This window comes from Muscardinus avellanarius (assembly GCF_963383645.1).
Source record: "Muscardinus avellanarius genome assembly, chromosome: 4".
Classification (NCBI taxonomy): domain Eukaryota; kingdom Metazoa; phylum Chordata; class Mammalia; order Rodentia; family Gliridae; genus Muscardinus; species Muscardinus avellanarius.
In genome coordinates this window covers 78,844,177-78,860,254 of record NC_137789.1, presented here as the reverse complement: position 1 = coordinate 78,860,254, position 16,078 = coordinate 78,844,177, and the positions used below count along the sequence as shown (strand labels likewise).

The 16,078-nt window shown below is 38.6% G+C and overlaps 1 protein-coding gene across 8 annotated transcripts in view; it reads right to left on the bottom strand.

Annotated features, from left to right (window-relative positions):
- NSMAF (neutral sphingomyelinase activation associated factor) overlaps positions 1–16,078 on the bottom strand; it is a gene marked incomplete at both ends in the record, with an annotated part of 54,040 nt that overhangs the window by 36,820 nt on the left and 1,142 nt on the right. For all 8 annotated transcript variants that reach the window (XM_080695013.1, XM_080695012.1, XM_080695011.1 and 5 more), the window contains one exon: positions 4,154–4,243. In XM_080695013.1, coding sequence (XP_080551139.1) covers positions 4,154–4,243 — 90 coding nt within the window. The remainder of the gene's footprint in view (positions 1–4,153; positions 4,244–16,078) is intronic.

The window sequence follows — 16,078 nt, the reverse complement described above, 5'->3', positions numbered from 1 at the left end:
AATATGCTTAAGATTGTAGAAATGGTTGTTAGTTTTGGCCAACATGCATTGCCTGCCTGATGCTAATGCACACTTTATTTCCAATTATTGATTGGGTGTTTTTTGTTAATGATAAAATCAAGACAACAGTTAATTATGTATTAAGAACATAGGCTAGAAGATACTGGAATATTACTATTAAAAAGTCACCTTAAGCCGGGCGTGGTGGCACATGCTTGTAATCCCCGCGCTTGGGAGGCGGAGACAGGAGGACTGTGAAGGTTTGAAGCCAGCCGCGCTGGCTTAAGAGACCCTGTTTCCACATAGAAAAGTATAAAATAGGTCTGGGAGTGTAGCCCCGGGATAGAAGGGCTTCCAGGAGCTCCAGTACCACCAAAAAAAAAAAAAAAAAAAAAAAAAAAAAAAAGGCACCTTAAGAAGCAGGGCATGGTGATGCATGATGCATGCTTGTAATCTCAGTACTTGGGAGTCTGAGACAGGAGGGTCAAAGGTTCTAAGTTAGCCTCAGCAACTTAGTGAGTCTTTGAGCACTTAGTGAGACCCTGTTTCCAAATAAAAATAAGTCTGGGCTATAGCCTAGAGGCAGAAGATCCCTGAGTTCCGTTCCATCCCCAGTAACACACACACACACACACACACACACACACACACACACACAGTCACTGTAAGGCCAATTTCCAAGAATATATTTTTGTCTACAAGTAGAATTTTAAAGATCTCAGGTTCCTGAAAGTCACTTCAATGACATCTGGATGTTTCCTCTGGCTAGTCCTTGCACTGGTGAACTCTCTGCCCATTCTAGAGTTCTTTTGTCTCCTTGCCTTAACTGAAGCAAATACAGTTGGCTCTGCATATCTGATATTCTGCTTCCATATATTTAACCAATCTTGGATCAAAAACACTTAAAAAATTGCAGGAAGTTCTAAAAAGCAAAACTTGAATTTTTCACACACTTACACTAACTGAATCCATGAGAATGAAGTGATTGGTTGGCACTGTAATCAGTTATTGTAAGTAATTTAGAGATGATTTAAAGTATGTAGGAGGTGCATAGATTATATGCAGATACTATGTCATTTTATGTAAGAGACTTCAGCATCTAGGAATGGAGTGTCTGTGGGGGTCCAGTGACCAATCCGCTGTAAATGTAGGAGGACAACTGCACATCTGAATTGGTATATATCTTAAAGGGTCTTAATTGGTTGAAAACTTAAAGCATCACATTAAGAAACACAGGCTTAGCTGGGCATGGTGGTACATGCTTTAATCCCAGTCCTTGCAAGGCTGAAGAAGGAGGTGGACAGTATTGGTGGACAGTCTCAGCTACTTAGTGAGACACTGCAACTTAGTGAGACACTGATTCAAATTAAAGAATAAAAAAATGGGGCTGGGGGATGTAGCTTGGAGGTGAAATGCCCCTCGGTTAAGTCCCCAGCACCACAAAAAAAAAAAAAAAGAAAGAAAAGAAAAGAAAATAAGAAACATAGGCTTATAGTCTGAGCATGCCTCTTCTTACACCTCCCACCAAAACCAGAGTAGCACCCCCTGTTCTTTTGTGGGAGGTATTTACTTCAGCTTTCTTTCTTCAGTCCTCAATATATATGTACTAAATGGGTCAGAAAGTCCATTATGCTGGCAGTCGAGATTTATTTTATAATTCTACTCCCTTAAAGAGTTTTTAAACTGGGCGTGGTAGTGCACCCTTGTAATCCCAGCATTTGGGGGGCTGAGACAGGAAGATCAGGGTTCCCGGACAGCCACAGCTACTTAGTGAGGGCCTTTGCAACTCAATGAGACCCTATTTAAAAAATAAAGAATTAAAAATAGGGCTGGGATTGTAGCTCAGAGGTAGAATGCCTTTAAGTTCTATATCCAGTTCTGAAAAAAAAAAGAGTTTTTAAAAATTTGTACCATTTTTGCATATTGTCAAATGCATTTTTTTTTTAATACCTAAACTTACTCAACAGGAACTTAAAAAAAAAAAACTTCAGAAATTTCTAAACTCCATTACACCAACTATCCACCTAGCTTTGGCAATTGTCATTCTTATTTCAGGCGTGAGCTCCTAGAGACCTGCTGGACTGCTATGGTCTGGTGACACCTTCCCCAGAAGAACATGTGTTAAAGGCTCAGTCCCCATGAAGCACTATTGGTAGGGCTACAGGTCACTGGGGCATGCCCTTGAAGAGGATAATAGAGTCCCAGCTCCTTCCATTTCTCATTGCTGCTTCGGAACCCAGGGTGAGTGATTTCCCTCTGTCACATGCTCCTGTCCTGGTGTTGTGCTACAGGCTCAAAAGCAACAGGACAAGCCAATCAAGGGCTGGAACCTCTAACACCATGAGCCAAAACTCTTGTTCCTTTATAAGTTGATTATCTGAGGTATTTATGATAGTAATGAAAAGCTGACCAACACATGGACTAGAGAGGAAATTCTCAACATCATTCACTTCTTTTATAAATGTTTAACACCGAGTCACTCAAGATGCACTTTCTTAAAAATAACCTATCTTTATAGGCCCTATCTGATCATTAGGGCTGGTCTGGGTGTGCTAATGCACACCTATAATCCCAGCTACTTAAGAGGGAGAAGAAGACAGATCACAAATCAAAGGCTGGCCTGCTTAACAAGTAAGACCTTCTCTCAAAATAAAAAAATAAAAATAAAAAGGCTGGAGATGTGGCTTAGTGGTAGAGGACATGCCCCTGGTTTCAGTCCCCATTCACACACACACACACACACACACACACACACACACACACACACACACGGGAGGGCTGAAGGTATAGCTCAGTGGTGGAGTATACTCTGAACTTTTGCACAAACCTCTGGGTTTCATCTTCAAGTATAAAAAAAATTACTAATTCCTTAATATAATCAAGTATACAATATTCAAATTTTTTATTGTATAATAGAAGTATTTTCTTACTTCATATGTGTTCTCATAGTCAGTTTGCTCAAATCAAAATCCACAGTCTGTAGCGTATTTAGTTGACATGTCCCTCATAGCTCTTAATCTAAACTTACTTTCCCACTGTTACAGATTTTGCTGGATGCATCTCCATGGTATTCCTCTGCCCATGTACTTTCACTATCAGTCAGATATAAAGGCTTGGTTAGATTACTGACTTGATCTGACAAGAATACTTCAGAGGAGGGGTGCTGGGCTTCAAGTGACAGCAATCTTAATGTATCCATTATAAGATTTCCCAGAAGCTTCTTACCTAATGGTTTTAGCACTGAAGGTTACTATCTATATTAAGATCCTAGCAAACTTTGTCTACAGAGAACTAAAAAGTAAGTATCTCTGGCTTTGGCACAGGTCATAAGGTTTCTGTCACAACTGTTCTCCTGTAAAGTTGCAGAGCAGGTCAGTGGCATACAATGTCAACAAATAGGTGTGGCTATGATCCAATAAAACTTTACTTAAAAAACAAGTGGTCAGTCAGATTTGGCCAAAGGGCTATAGTTTGCTGACCCCCAACATGGATCCATTATTTTATTAGGGATTAAAATTTCATCATCTCTTCTATATTTATTAGCTAGAATTTGCCAACAAAGGAAAATTTTAAGTACTAACAATTTGGCAACACTGAAGTACAATTTGAACAAGGAAAACAAAGTCCTTATATACTTTTGTATACAGCTTTCAAAATTACAGTCATAGAAACAAAATCTATTTTTAAAGTGGCAACTGATAGTAATTAAAATATGCCTTAAACTAAAATTAATATGCATTAAATTAAAATTAGACTTTGCTTCTAGTTCAAACTGCATTATTAACTTATTCATTTTGGAAGTGTTGATTTTATATCAGTCTTATATTTTGGGATCATTACTTTATAATATCAACCCTAATGAATAAAAGCAGAAGAGCACACTGTATAATTACAAGAAAAAAAACAAAAAACAAAAAACAAAACAAGCATGGGCTTCATCAGAGTCCTATCCAGCAGCCTTGAAGGAATTAGAATGAATAAACATGAATCTGAAAAATATCTGAAGTTATGAGACCAACTTATAGATCTAATTTTGTTAGTTTTCTACCTAATAAGAAATAAGGGAGAAAATTCTTATGGGAACGTACATTGATTTTTAAAATATCAGACATCAGAAAGGTGTTCCTGTGCATAGCCCTCCTGCAGCTCTCACCTTTCATCCTGGCCGCCTCTCTGCTGAACATGAGTAGCTGTGTGCTGTTCAAAGTAGTACTCCTCCAAGTTCAGCAGCAGCAAGGAAAACCTAAATTTGGAGGAGGAAGAACACCTTCTTTTATGATTAGTTTTAAGAAAGTATAAAGAGGGAGTACATTTAAAATCCTCGTCCCAAAGTACTTTCCCATTAATTAAGAAGCACATATTGTATTCTAGGCACTCCCTTCTCCCCACTGGGAGAAGAAGCACTCAGATCAGCCTGCCCCATGCGCCAACAAACCACCATGCCAACAATGAAGTCCCTCACCAAGCAGATGAGCAATTTCTTTACAGAATCCCAAATTTCATGAAATTAAACATTTTCTTGCCTCAATGCTCTCCCACCTACAGGATTTTCACCCTGTTTCCAATGGCAAAACATGCCAGCTTCCCTACCTCCATCACCTCTGCCAGTGATGTGAGTTCATCCTGTAAGACTTGTGGCTCTGGGAGACACATCTTTAGGGTTATGATCCATGTCATAACCTCATGCTTTTATACTATGGTGTTCAATAAGTAAAAAAAGTAAACTGAACAGAACAGAGTTCAATTATTATTAAGTTCTTTCCTCCTCCTCCTCCTTCTTCTCTTCTTCCTTTTGGTACTAGGGATTGAACCCAGGCATGCTCTGAGTTAGACTCCCCAGGCCTATTTTTTTTGGAAAGAGGGTCTCACAAGTTACTGAGACTGTCCTTGAACCTGCTCTCCTCCTGTCTTGGTCTACCAAGTATTGGAATTACCTAGAGTTAAGTTCTTTAAACTTTCAAGAATAAGGTAGACAGTAAGACCAAAGACCAAGTTGCTTGGCCACAGAAAACAAGTATATGGCAAAAAGGTGAAAACAGAGGTAGTTTGTTTCATGGTAAGGATAGGAAACATAATGGCAACCAGAGGCATGGGGGAAAGTGTTGCTGTAAGTGGAGGACTAGAGACGGTTTTTAAGGGTGTTAGAAGAAGATTTTTAGGGTTAGTGAAGCAGATTACACACTTCTATGCTTATTTTCCTTCCTTTTGAAACACCACTGAAATGTGAGCATAAATACTTTTCAGTGGTAAATCCAAAGATCAAAGCAAATTGAAGAAATCAAAGCAAGGAAGAGATTTGAGCAAATTGATGGGAGAGAAAGTAGGTGGGTCCAATAAGCTGTGCTCAGAAAGAGAACAGTGGATGCCTGAGAGAAGGCACCACTCAGGAGAAAATCAACACGAGTCACAGGACTTCTAAACTGTCCAGAAAGTGCAGACATCAAGTACCAAAAAGACATTAAACATCAATGGACAGCCGGAGGTCTCCAGCCTGTAACATGAGAGAACAAGATCAAAGCAAATGCAAAGAACACAACTTGAAGAACTAGAGACAATGCAGAGAACAGAAGGCCTAACGACTACAATTAATATCCTTAAAAAGAAGAAATTATATGCATGACACCAGAAAAGACTGCTCATAAAAAAGATCTAAACCAAAAAAAGAATGACTCAAAATTAATGATAGTGGGAACTAGTTTTGCTATCCTAATAGGTAACTTTTATTGACTTGTTCTCCATTTTTTTTTTTTTTTGGGGGTTTGGGGATGAAACCCAGGGACATTCGACCTCTGAGCTACACCTCCTGCCCTACTTTTTATTCTTTATTTTGAAACAGGGTCTTACTAAGTTGCGGAGGGCCTCACTAAATAGCTGAGGCTGTCTGTGAACTGTGATCCTCTGGTCTTAGCCTCCCAAATGCTGGGATTACAAGTGTGTGCCAGCATGCCCGGCTTGTTCTCCAATTTTAATCCATGAAAAAAACTAGTCATAAATTGGGTTCGATCTCCAGTTTATTTGTAAGCTAAACTATTAAGCACTATATAAAAATGTTCAATACTTAATCTGAATTTTAACATAATCAGAAGATTTAGGGTTGCTAAAAAGAGTTCTTTCAAACATCAGACACTTTCCAGAAAGGTGTTAATCAGGGAGATACTTATTGCTCTGCCCTTTATTTTTAGCATATATACATATACATATATATATATACATATACATACATATATATATATATATATATATATATATATATATATGTATATATATATATCCCTTGCTTGGGCCACAGCTGTGCAATCCTTCCTTCTCTCCTGGCCTCCCTACTGCTTTTCCAACAGAGAGGGAAAAATTAATAAGGTTCAATGAAACAATGGCATAATTTTATGGCTATAAAGTGCAAGTCCCCTTCAGGGACAAATAGTGCTTCTATGTATTTCAAATATTAAAATATGTTCAAATCAGCAGGGTGTGGTGCCACATTCTTATAATCCCAGCATTTAGAAGGTTGTTGTAGGAGGATCATGGTTCACGGACAGCTTCGGCTACTACATAGTGAGGCCCTTTGCAACTCAATGAGACCCTGTTTCAAAATAAAGAATAAAAAATAGGGCTGAGGATGTTGTTTGAAGGTAGAATTCCTCTGGGTTCCATCCCCAGTACCGCAAAAAAAAAAAAAAGTTCAAATCAAAGAACTTATTTTATTTGGTTAAATAAAATAATTAGTTAATAAGCAACACAATGAGTTAGCTTGATTTACCAATATGCAAATTTTACAAGAAATGGAAAATACATAAAGGTATAATCAAATAATACTGCTCAAAATTAGTAGATTAGGAAACATTTCTTTTTATTAAGTGAATAGTTATAACTGCTTTGAGCTTTCCCTATAGAAAAACTATTATAATTAAGTTTCATGGTTTGTGTGTGTGTGTGTGTGTGTGTGTGTGTGTGTGTGTGTGTGGTACTGGGGATGGAACTCAGGGGCATTCTACCTCCAAGCTACACTCCCAGCCCTATTTTTTATTCTTTAGTTAGAAACAGGGTCTCACTGAGTTGCTGAGAGCCTCAGTAAGTAGCTGAGGCTGGCTTCGAACTTACGCAATCCTCTAGTCTCAGCCTTCGAAGTACTGGGATTACAAACATGCGCCACCATGCCTGTCACGTTTCATGATTTTTACTACCATTTTAAAACTCTATTCTCTAGAGCAAAATAATTCATGCTTTAAAAATTAAAATGACTGTTCTGTCATTTTACGGTCTCATTCATAGACTGTAAATTATTACTTTAGGAGACTCTGGGCCCTAGTCCTGAATATTCCTAGTTTAATGCACCTTTAGAGAAATGTGGAGTCATTCTCTTTATATAAATTTCCTCATTGAGCAGGTCAACTTTTCTAAAAAGATGCTGTCCTATCCTCATTTCATGTGAATTCTAAAGCACACTAACATGTTCAACATTGCCAACGACATAAAGCAGCCCCATGCCAGGCAGCTTATTGGGATAACCCTGCATTCACAGGCCTCAAATTATTACACATTCTGTTGATGGCAAGTACTCACAGTGGATCCAGGTTCCACTGCTCAATCCTGTCTTTAAATTGTAGATGTAACAGAGGCTTTGCTGAGGAAGGGCGTGATGTGAGCTCAATGGGAGAAGTGCTGTGGTGGCCGAGGGAGGTGTGCGGGACAGGAGACAGCCCACAAGTGTCCTGCATTTGCCATCTATACTCTGCAAACCCCAATGCCATCCTTGGATTAAACTGTACTACAGAGCTTAATGAGAGGTGGTCCAAATTGGACATTTTTAGCTTCTCCAAATGGTTTCTGAAGTAAGGAAGAAATGGAGAAAACTGGTATACAAACAGGGCAAGATTACAGTTCTGTGACTGCCACCTCTGTTGGAAATGCCCACAATAATACATTTGACAGCAACCTCTGTAGAGAGTTGTGGATCAGAACTAGTTTTGACACCTCTCCTCCCCTGTCAAAAGGGTCCTATAGCAAAAGACAGGTTAAACAGAGGAGAAGCATAACAAATGTATTTAAAGTTTTACATGACATGGGATCTTCAGATATTAAAGCCCAGAGATATTATGAAAACTGCCCATTTTTTATGTTTAGGTTGGAAAAAAATGGATAATTATGTAGAAAATAATTGGACAAAAGGTAGTAGCCTGAGAAGGAACCCAGCAAAGCTTTTGTCCTAATTCTTCCCGGCACCTCTGTGTAACACTCCATCCTCCTGGGTGTGGGTAGGACCCCTCTGGAATGAAGAGGGGAGGAAGGAGAGAATGACCTTCCTAGGTGTGGTGACTTGCTTTGGAGAAGAAGAGTTCTAGTTCTGGGGGAGAAAGACGTTGGAGATGGAAAAGGAGGCCAGAGACTGCTTCTGAGGCTGCTTATAAGGCCTTCCAATCACTTTAGTTTAAAATATTCAACACATCAGATAAAGTGCCAGACTTTGGAGTACCACTTTCTGAGCCCCAATACAGTCATTCAAACAACATTATTCCAACTAATACTAATTTATACTTTTTTAATTCTGCTAATAAGATATTACACACACACACACACACACACACACACACACACACACACACATCCTCTGCCAGAGTTTAGATGATCTAAATCTACACATCTTCTTGAGCTATTGGTCAGAACTCTGTCAAGATTAGAATAACATGATGTAACTTTGTAGAGAATTCTTACTGAAGACTGGTTGTAGCTTCCTCTTCTAGTGGTTTATAAATAATCTGTTTCATCTTGAATTAATACTGAACCTATTTATGTGCACATTCTTTTAGCAACTTTCAAAGTTCCTAGATCACTAAAATAGTTTCCTGGCTCTATGCTTAAACTCTCCCAGGGCTTTATACCTGGAGATATGAGCATGTGGGTAACCTCTGCATCTTCATACATCTCTCAAAAGTTTATCCTGTGTCTTTTAATCAGATGGAATTATGAACAAAATTCAAAATAAGATACACTCTCTCTGTCATAAATCAGTGTTATGCCACCAGGCTGGGCGCTAGGCAGCAGCCAAGTACTTCCTCATTTCAGACACAACTTCACTTAAAAAAAAAAAAGCAAAACCTTCTAACTTGCATTTTTATTTTATTTATTTATTTTTATTTATTTTTATTTTTTTAAGCATTTGCCACCACACCCAGCCTATCTTTTACTCCTTTTTTGTGTGTGTGTGGTATTGGGGGTGGAAACCAGGGGCTTTTCTACCTCTGGGCTTTACTCCCAGACCTATTTTATACTTTATTTGGAAACAGGGTCTCACTAAGTTGCTGAGAGCCTCACTAAGTAGCTGAGGCTGACTTCAAACCTGTGTGATCCTCTTGTCTCAGCCTCCCAAGTGCTGGGATTACAAGCATGTGCCACCATGCCCGGCTAACTTGCATTTTTTAAAGTCTCTGCTTATGTGGAGATTTAACCTTCGAGATACTAATTGTGTGTAAAATTCTTGCCTCGTATTTTTATTTATTTTTTTGTGTATGTGCTACTAGGAATTGAACCCAGGAGCATTATAATCTGAGCTACACCTCTAGCCTTATTTTTCATTCTGTATTTTGAAACAGGGTCTCATTAAGCTGCAGAGGGCCTCACTAAGTAGCTGAGGCTGGCCGGCTTCGAACCTCCTGTCTCAGGCTCCCAAGTACTGACATTACAAGTATGTACTGCCACACCTGGCTTTGCCCCATATTTTAAAAAAATAATTATAAGCTTAGAGGAACACCGTCTATAAACTATTCTGTTCTTTTGCTTGTCTGTTATCCTATACTTCTTGAGAAAAGGTCATTTGGGTTAGAAATTCTGAATTAAAATGTTGACAGTTTCCTAACTTCTTTGGGTCAATGTTTTCCAGAACTGACCAATAATAATACCTTATATTTCTCCTTGAAACTTTCAATAAGTGCTTTCTTAAAAATCTAAGTTCTACCTGGGAGGCTGAGAAAAGGACTGTAGGTGCTTTAGCAACTTAACAAGGCCATCTGCAATTTAGTGAGACTCTGTTTCCAAATGAAAAGTAAAATAGGGCTGAAGGTGGCGTTCAGAAGTAGAATGCCCCTGGGTTCAAGCCCCAGTACCACAAAAATCAATCAATCAATGTAGGTCCACTTTGGCAGTGTCCTTTCTTATTCCCCTAAACTTCAATAACAAGCAATCTGATGTGACTTTTTCTGAAGACTTCTCCATTGACTTGGTTAATAAATTTACCTTTAATGTTCAGAATTAAGTTCCCAAGCTCTCTGAATTAAGATAAATTAAAACTTCAACAAAGGAAGTCAAAGAACTGTTAGTAGGTCTTGCTATGCATGTCAGCAGGTATCAGTATCACCACTTCCTGTTTCCTTATGGACACCAGGTCCACATCCTCCATTTTTTACCCACTTACACAACCTGTAAAAAAATGGATACAATTATTTTGTCTCTGTTCCTCTTTCCAATAAGTTCTCTGTGTTTTTCCCCTTTTGGTCATAAATTTCCTGTACTAATATATATCTTTTTGATGTTCAGAGTTATGACCTGTCCCGCTAAAAAGTCTTTCTTTTTGTAGAAATGGGTAGCTTTTTGGCACTAGATTGCAATCTTGAGTCCCGTCTTACCAAGTTTCAGTGATGCCTAACGCATACAACATTTTTTTTGGTAATAAAATCCTGCTTGTCTTACTATCCATGTTCTACATATTTGCATAGAGACATTTGAGTGACTAAGTGTTTTTAGTTCCTGTATCCACTATTTTTGCATATATTTACTGGCCCTTCATCCCCTGCAGAAGACTTTATCTCATGGCTGCTGTCCTCTAACACAAATAATTTCACTATTTCTTCTGGCTGTTTTGGACCTTCTTACAGCTCTATCAATCAGCCAGACTCTACAAAATGACATTCTTCTCTGATTACATGAGATGTACTTTCCCTACCAATACAGTTCAGACATCAAAATTCCTTTCATTGACACCATCCACAAAGCTAGTTATTTCTTTTCTTTTTTTTCTTTTTCTTTCTTTCTTTTTTTTTTTTTTTTTTGGTGGTACTGGGGTTCCTGGAAGCCCTTTTATCTTAGGGCTACACTCCCAGACCTATTTTATATTTTTATTTGGAAACAGGGTCTCTTAAAGCCAGCGTGGCTGGCTGCGAACCTGTGTGATCCTCCTGTCTCCGCCTCCCAAGCACAAGGATTACAAGCGTGCGCCACCACGCCCGTCAAAGCTAGTTATTTCTAATACCAGGACTCAACAATCTATGAGACGAAAGGTAAAATACATTACCTATGCTCTTTAAATCTTCTGCAAACTAGGCGTGGTGGTGCATGCTTGTAATCCCAGCATTTGGGAGGCTGAGACAGGAGGATCACTGTTCTCAGACAGCCTAAACTACACAGTGAGGCTTTTTGCAACTCAGTGAGAACCTGTTTCAAAAGAAAGGATAAAAATTAGGGCTGGGTGTAGCTTGGAGGTAGAATGCCCCTGGGTTCCATCCCCAGTGCCAAAAATATTTTTATTTTCTCAAGTGTCATAGGATGGTTTCACAAGCCTTGTCTACACTAAGAAGATAAAGAAGTGCAGTCTGAAAAACAAATAGCAAACACCCAGGATGAATGCAGAGTCACTGTTATCCGGAGCAGTATGTCTCACACTTGAATGAGCATATATCACTTGGGCATCTTGTCAACAGGCAGGTTCTAAGGCGGGTCTAAGATGGAGCCCAAGATTCTGCATGTCTAACAGGCTCCAGGCAAGCTCATTCTGCTGGTGGGTGGACCACACTTTCAGAGTATCGTGGTTCCATTATTAATAAAAACCAAGTTTCGACCACTCCATAATTTTTTTTTTACATGAACATTTTAAAAACTTTTTTTTTATTGGTGCGTTGTAGTCATACATCTTGGAGTACAAGGTGGTGGAGGCATACATGCACACATCACTCATTTAGCCCTTCCCCAATTCTCCCACCTCCCTCCTTCTCATGTTTGGCTTAGTGATTGCCTGTGATATGTTTGTGAATGTACATCATGTATATTAGGGAATCATTCTAAACTTCAGAAAAACCATAAAAATAAGCACTGGCTAACAGACCACATGCCCCATGTTTAAAACAGAGGTAGTGTGTTACACTGGAAAGGGCTAAACTTGAGTCAGAGAATACTAGTGCCAGCCTTAGTCTGACCATGACTTAACTATGTAACCTTGATCAAATCACTTATTTAGGCCTTAGGTTCTTTAACATAAAATTGAGAAGAGATATAGACTAGATTCCCTTTATAGCCAGTGAAACTTTAGAGTTATTAAATACGCCTGAGCTTGAAGAAATCAGTAGGAATGCCATTTCAGGCATGGCAGTTCCAATGTCTAAAATACTACCTCACTAACATGTGTTCTAAAATTGCTAGAATAAATTCTAAAAAGTCTTTTCAAATGCCTGGCTGAGGTGGTGAATAAGAGAGACTCTCAGAAATATAAAAGAAACATGAAACAAATCCAGCAGGTATTGGAACAGTCTTTTCTGGGGACTTCATTTTGCCCAGCCCTTCAAAAAAACAAAGGCTGAATTTATCATAGACAAATCCAGAGTGCAGAGTATAAAAAAAACCCCAAGACAAATGGAGTCCCTCTACCTAACAAATGTAAGCTTTCTGGGAAAGTACACTTTAAACTTAGGCGTGGGGGAATTCCTAAGGGAGAACTTCCAAAGAACAAGGGGCCACCAATAAAAATCATAAAACACATGAGAAAGCAGAACTAATGATTAAGAGCCAGGCAAGCAAGCCAAGCATGGTGGCATACACTGTAATCTCAGAACTTGGGAGGCTGAGACAGGAAGATCACAGATTCAGACCAACTTCAGCAACTTAGTGAGACCCTGTTTCAAAATAAAAACTAAAATAGGGCTGGGGCTGGGGCTGTAGTTTGGAGATAGGATGCTCCTAGGTAGAATGTTCCACAAAATGAATTTTTAAAAAATTAAATAAAAAGGAGCCCAGGAAGCAACAAACACATAAAGTCCACAAATATTAAAATGATCAAGCAGTTATTAAAAATGAACCAAGTAGCTAGGTGTGGTGGCGCATGTTTATAATCCTAGTACTTGGGAGGCTGAGACAGGAGGATCACACAAGTTGGAAGCCAGCCTCAGCTACTTAGTGAGGCTCTCAGCAAATTAGTGAGATCCTGATTTCAATATAAAAATAGGTCTGGGAGTGTAGCCCAGAGGTAGAAAGCCCTTGGGTTCCATCCTCAGTACCACAAAAAAAAAAAAAAAAAGAACCAAGTAGAAATTGAAATTAAAAATAGTTGACATTTTAAAAAGTAATAATAGGTTAAATAGTATAGTAGGCAATTGCAGAGAAAACTGGTAAACTGTGAAATTAGTTTAAAGAATCCATAATGTACCACAGAAAAATAAAGATGATAAATATTAAAGAGGCATTAAGAGACATAAAAGGAGAGAAGCAATATTTCAAGAGGCTTGGCTCCAAAATTTCCAAAATTATTTCAGCTTTTGGAACTCCAAGCAGTACAGATGAAGAAAATCAATATCTAAACAAACAGCAAAAGACTCTGAAGATAAGATCTTGAAAGCAGCTAAAGAACAGACTTGAGCAATGCTGGAGAGCTGCCTTGCCAGAAGAAAAATCAGCCTCCTACAAAACCCCACTGAAACCTGCTGTGGCTTTGTATTTCAGACAATTGATCATCTTGATCAATCACAGACTCACTGGGACCCCAGTTTCCTGATGCCAGGGAACATGTGATGTTTTCCTACTTAACCCTGAACACTGACACAATAATTCCTGCCCCTAACCTACCACATTATAGACTTAGGACCCCCCCACCCCCCCAGTCAAGCTGCCAAAGGCTGAGGACAACCAACAGCCACCAGTGCTGAGCTGGATAGGGTGAACCAAAATTCAGTGTGACCCTACTGCATCCTGGCCCCTGAGCCAGGTTTCTCCTGGAGTCTGAGGACATGCTACACCAGGAGGTCATGGTGGCACAGCTGCTACTGATCCTCAAGTGTCCCCCACCTATAGCTGCTCCAGCAAATTTGGGGGCTATTCCCTGGCTATTTGCCTTTGTTTGCTCAATCTTCAGAATGCTAAGAAAAAATGACACACCTGGCAAAACTGATTTTCAAAAGAAGGGCAAGATTAGGATATGTTCAGACGGACAAAAATGAGGCAGATGTTATTATCAGACCTGACTGGAAGAACTTCTAGAGGATATTCTTCAGGAAAGAAAGAATAAGTCCAAAGGAAAATATATCATCCAAGAAGGAATGTTGTGCAAAGACAATGGTAAATATGCATGTAAAACTGTACAAGTATGAATTAGACAATCATAATGCCTAACGTGTAAATTTAAAATATAGATCAAGGGCTAGGAATGTGGCTAAGTGGCAGAACATTTGCCTAGCATGCACAAAGCCCTAGGTTCAAGCCCCAGCACAGAAACAACAACAAAAAATATGCTAGGATGCTGGAAAATATACATAAAAAATGCTGGACAATATCAGACTCTTAATTTAGGATAGGGAAATAGGTTTCCAAGGTTCTATGTCATTCAAAAGGAGGGTAAAGAGAACGATTAGCTTTGGGGATTAAATTAAATGTGTAAAAATGTCAAACTGAGAATACAAGCATGTACCATCATGCCCAGTTCAACAAGTGTTTTTAATATAATGAATACAGATTCAGTTGATTAAATAAGCATGCTGAGCCAAAGAAATTTAATATAAGCATAACCACGAACGAGGCAGCATCGGATGTCTGAAACAAAGTTAAGTATTAGAAATGCCCACAAAACTATTAATGTAATATGCAGGAATCCATATAGGATTCCAGATCACTCGTGTTTTTGCCTGAAATGACATCTTACAAACCACAATGATGCAATTACCCTTTGACATTGTAGAGATAAAACTATGACTCTCTCTCAGAAGAAATATGACTCAACTATCCAAATTTCTACACCACCCGGGATGAAAACACTAGCCCCATCACCACAACTAGTTGTAAAACATATTTAACAATTAGTCTACTCCTAAATCTTAAAATAGAAACATCTTAAATAGTAGTAGTTTGTGAAATATCCTCATCTGGCAAACCACTGACCACATCTGCCATTCTCAACAATTCCAAAGGATGAATACAGATATAGATATATGTTCTTTAAATTTTTATTCCACTTACCTTCATCAACATGTACACAGGAAATTTTTAATAACTTGTAAAATCAATATGATTGCTGACATCTAACTCTTAACCAGGATACTAATACACTTATTTTGAATAGCCAAGCATCTATTTGTTTCCTAATCTTGAATATTACCAAATTATTTCTTTTGAAACATCACCAATAAATGGCACCATTATATAACTACATAAATAAGGAGCCTGCAGATAGGAGCAACATGTTTAACAAATAAAAATATAGGATGGGCAACTAAATTTGAATTTCAAATAAACCATATATTTATACTAAGAATGTTGTAATATAAGTATGTCCCAAATATCATCCAGGATATGGCTGCTAATTATACTAAAAAAAATTCATTACTTACCTGAGACTTGAATTTAATGGGACATCCTATATTTACCTGACAATCCCAGCTGGGATTCCTCTTCTGTCATCTCTTAGGTGAGGTGTTTACCTCACCAAAACCTGTCAATTCTGCCTCCCATAAATATCTAGAATTCGTCCACTTTTCTTCATTTCTTCTGCTACCACCTTGGTTTACACCACCAAAGCACGAGTCTCCCAGCCTGTTTCTACTTTTATAGAAATACCACTTAATCTAAATGTAGCAGTACTAACGCAAGAAATAAATTATGATTTCAACTTTCTCTTATCTGGGGTCATTATCTGTTAATTGTAGAAATCTAAAATTCTTAACTCTTCATGAGAGGAGCCAGTAGGCTCACACTACCGAGACTAGGCCGTTCATGGGTAACCTCTGAAATAGTCCTTCAAGTTTCCTGAGGAAATGATCAGTTCTCTTGGTTCTGCCCAAGCCAACATCCTCTGTCAGTCTTGATGGTATGTGTTGATTATTTCAAAGGGATAAGC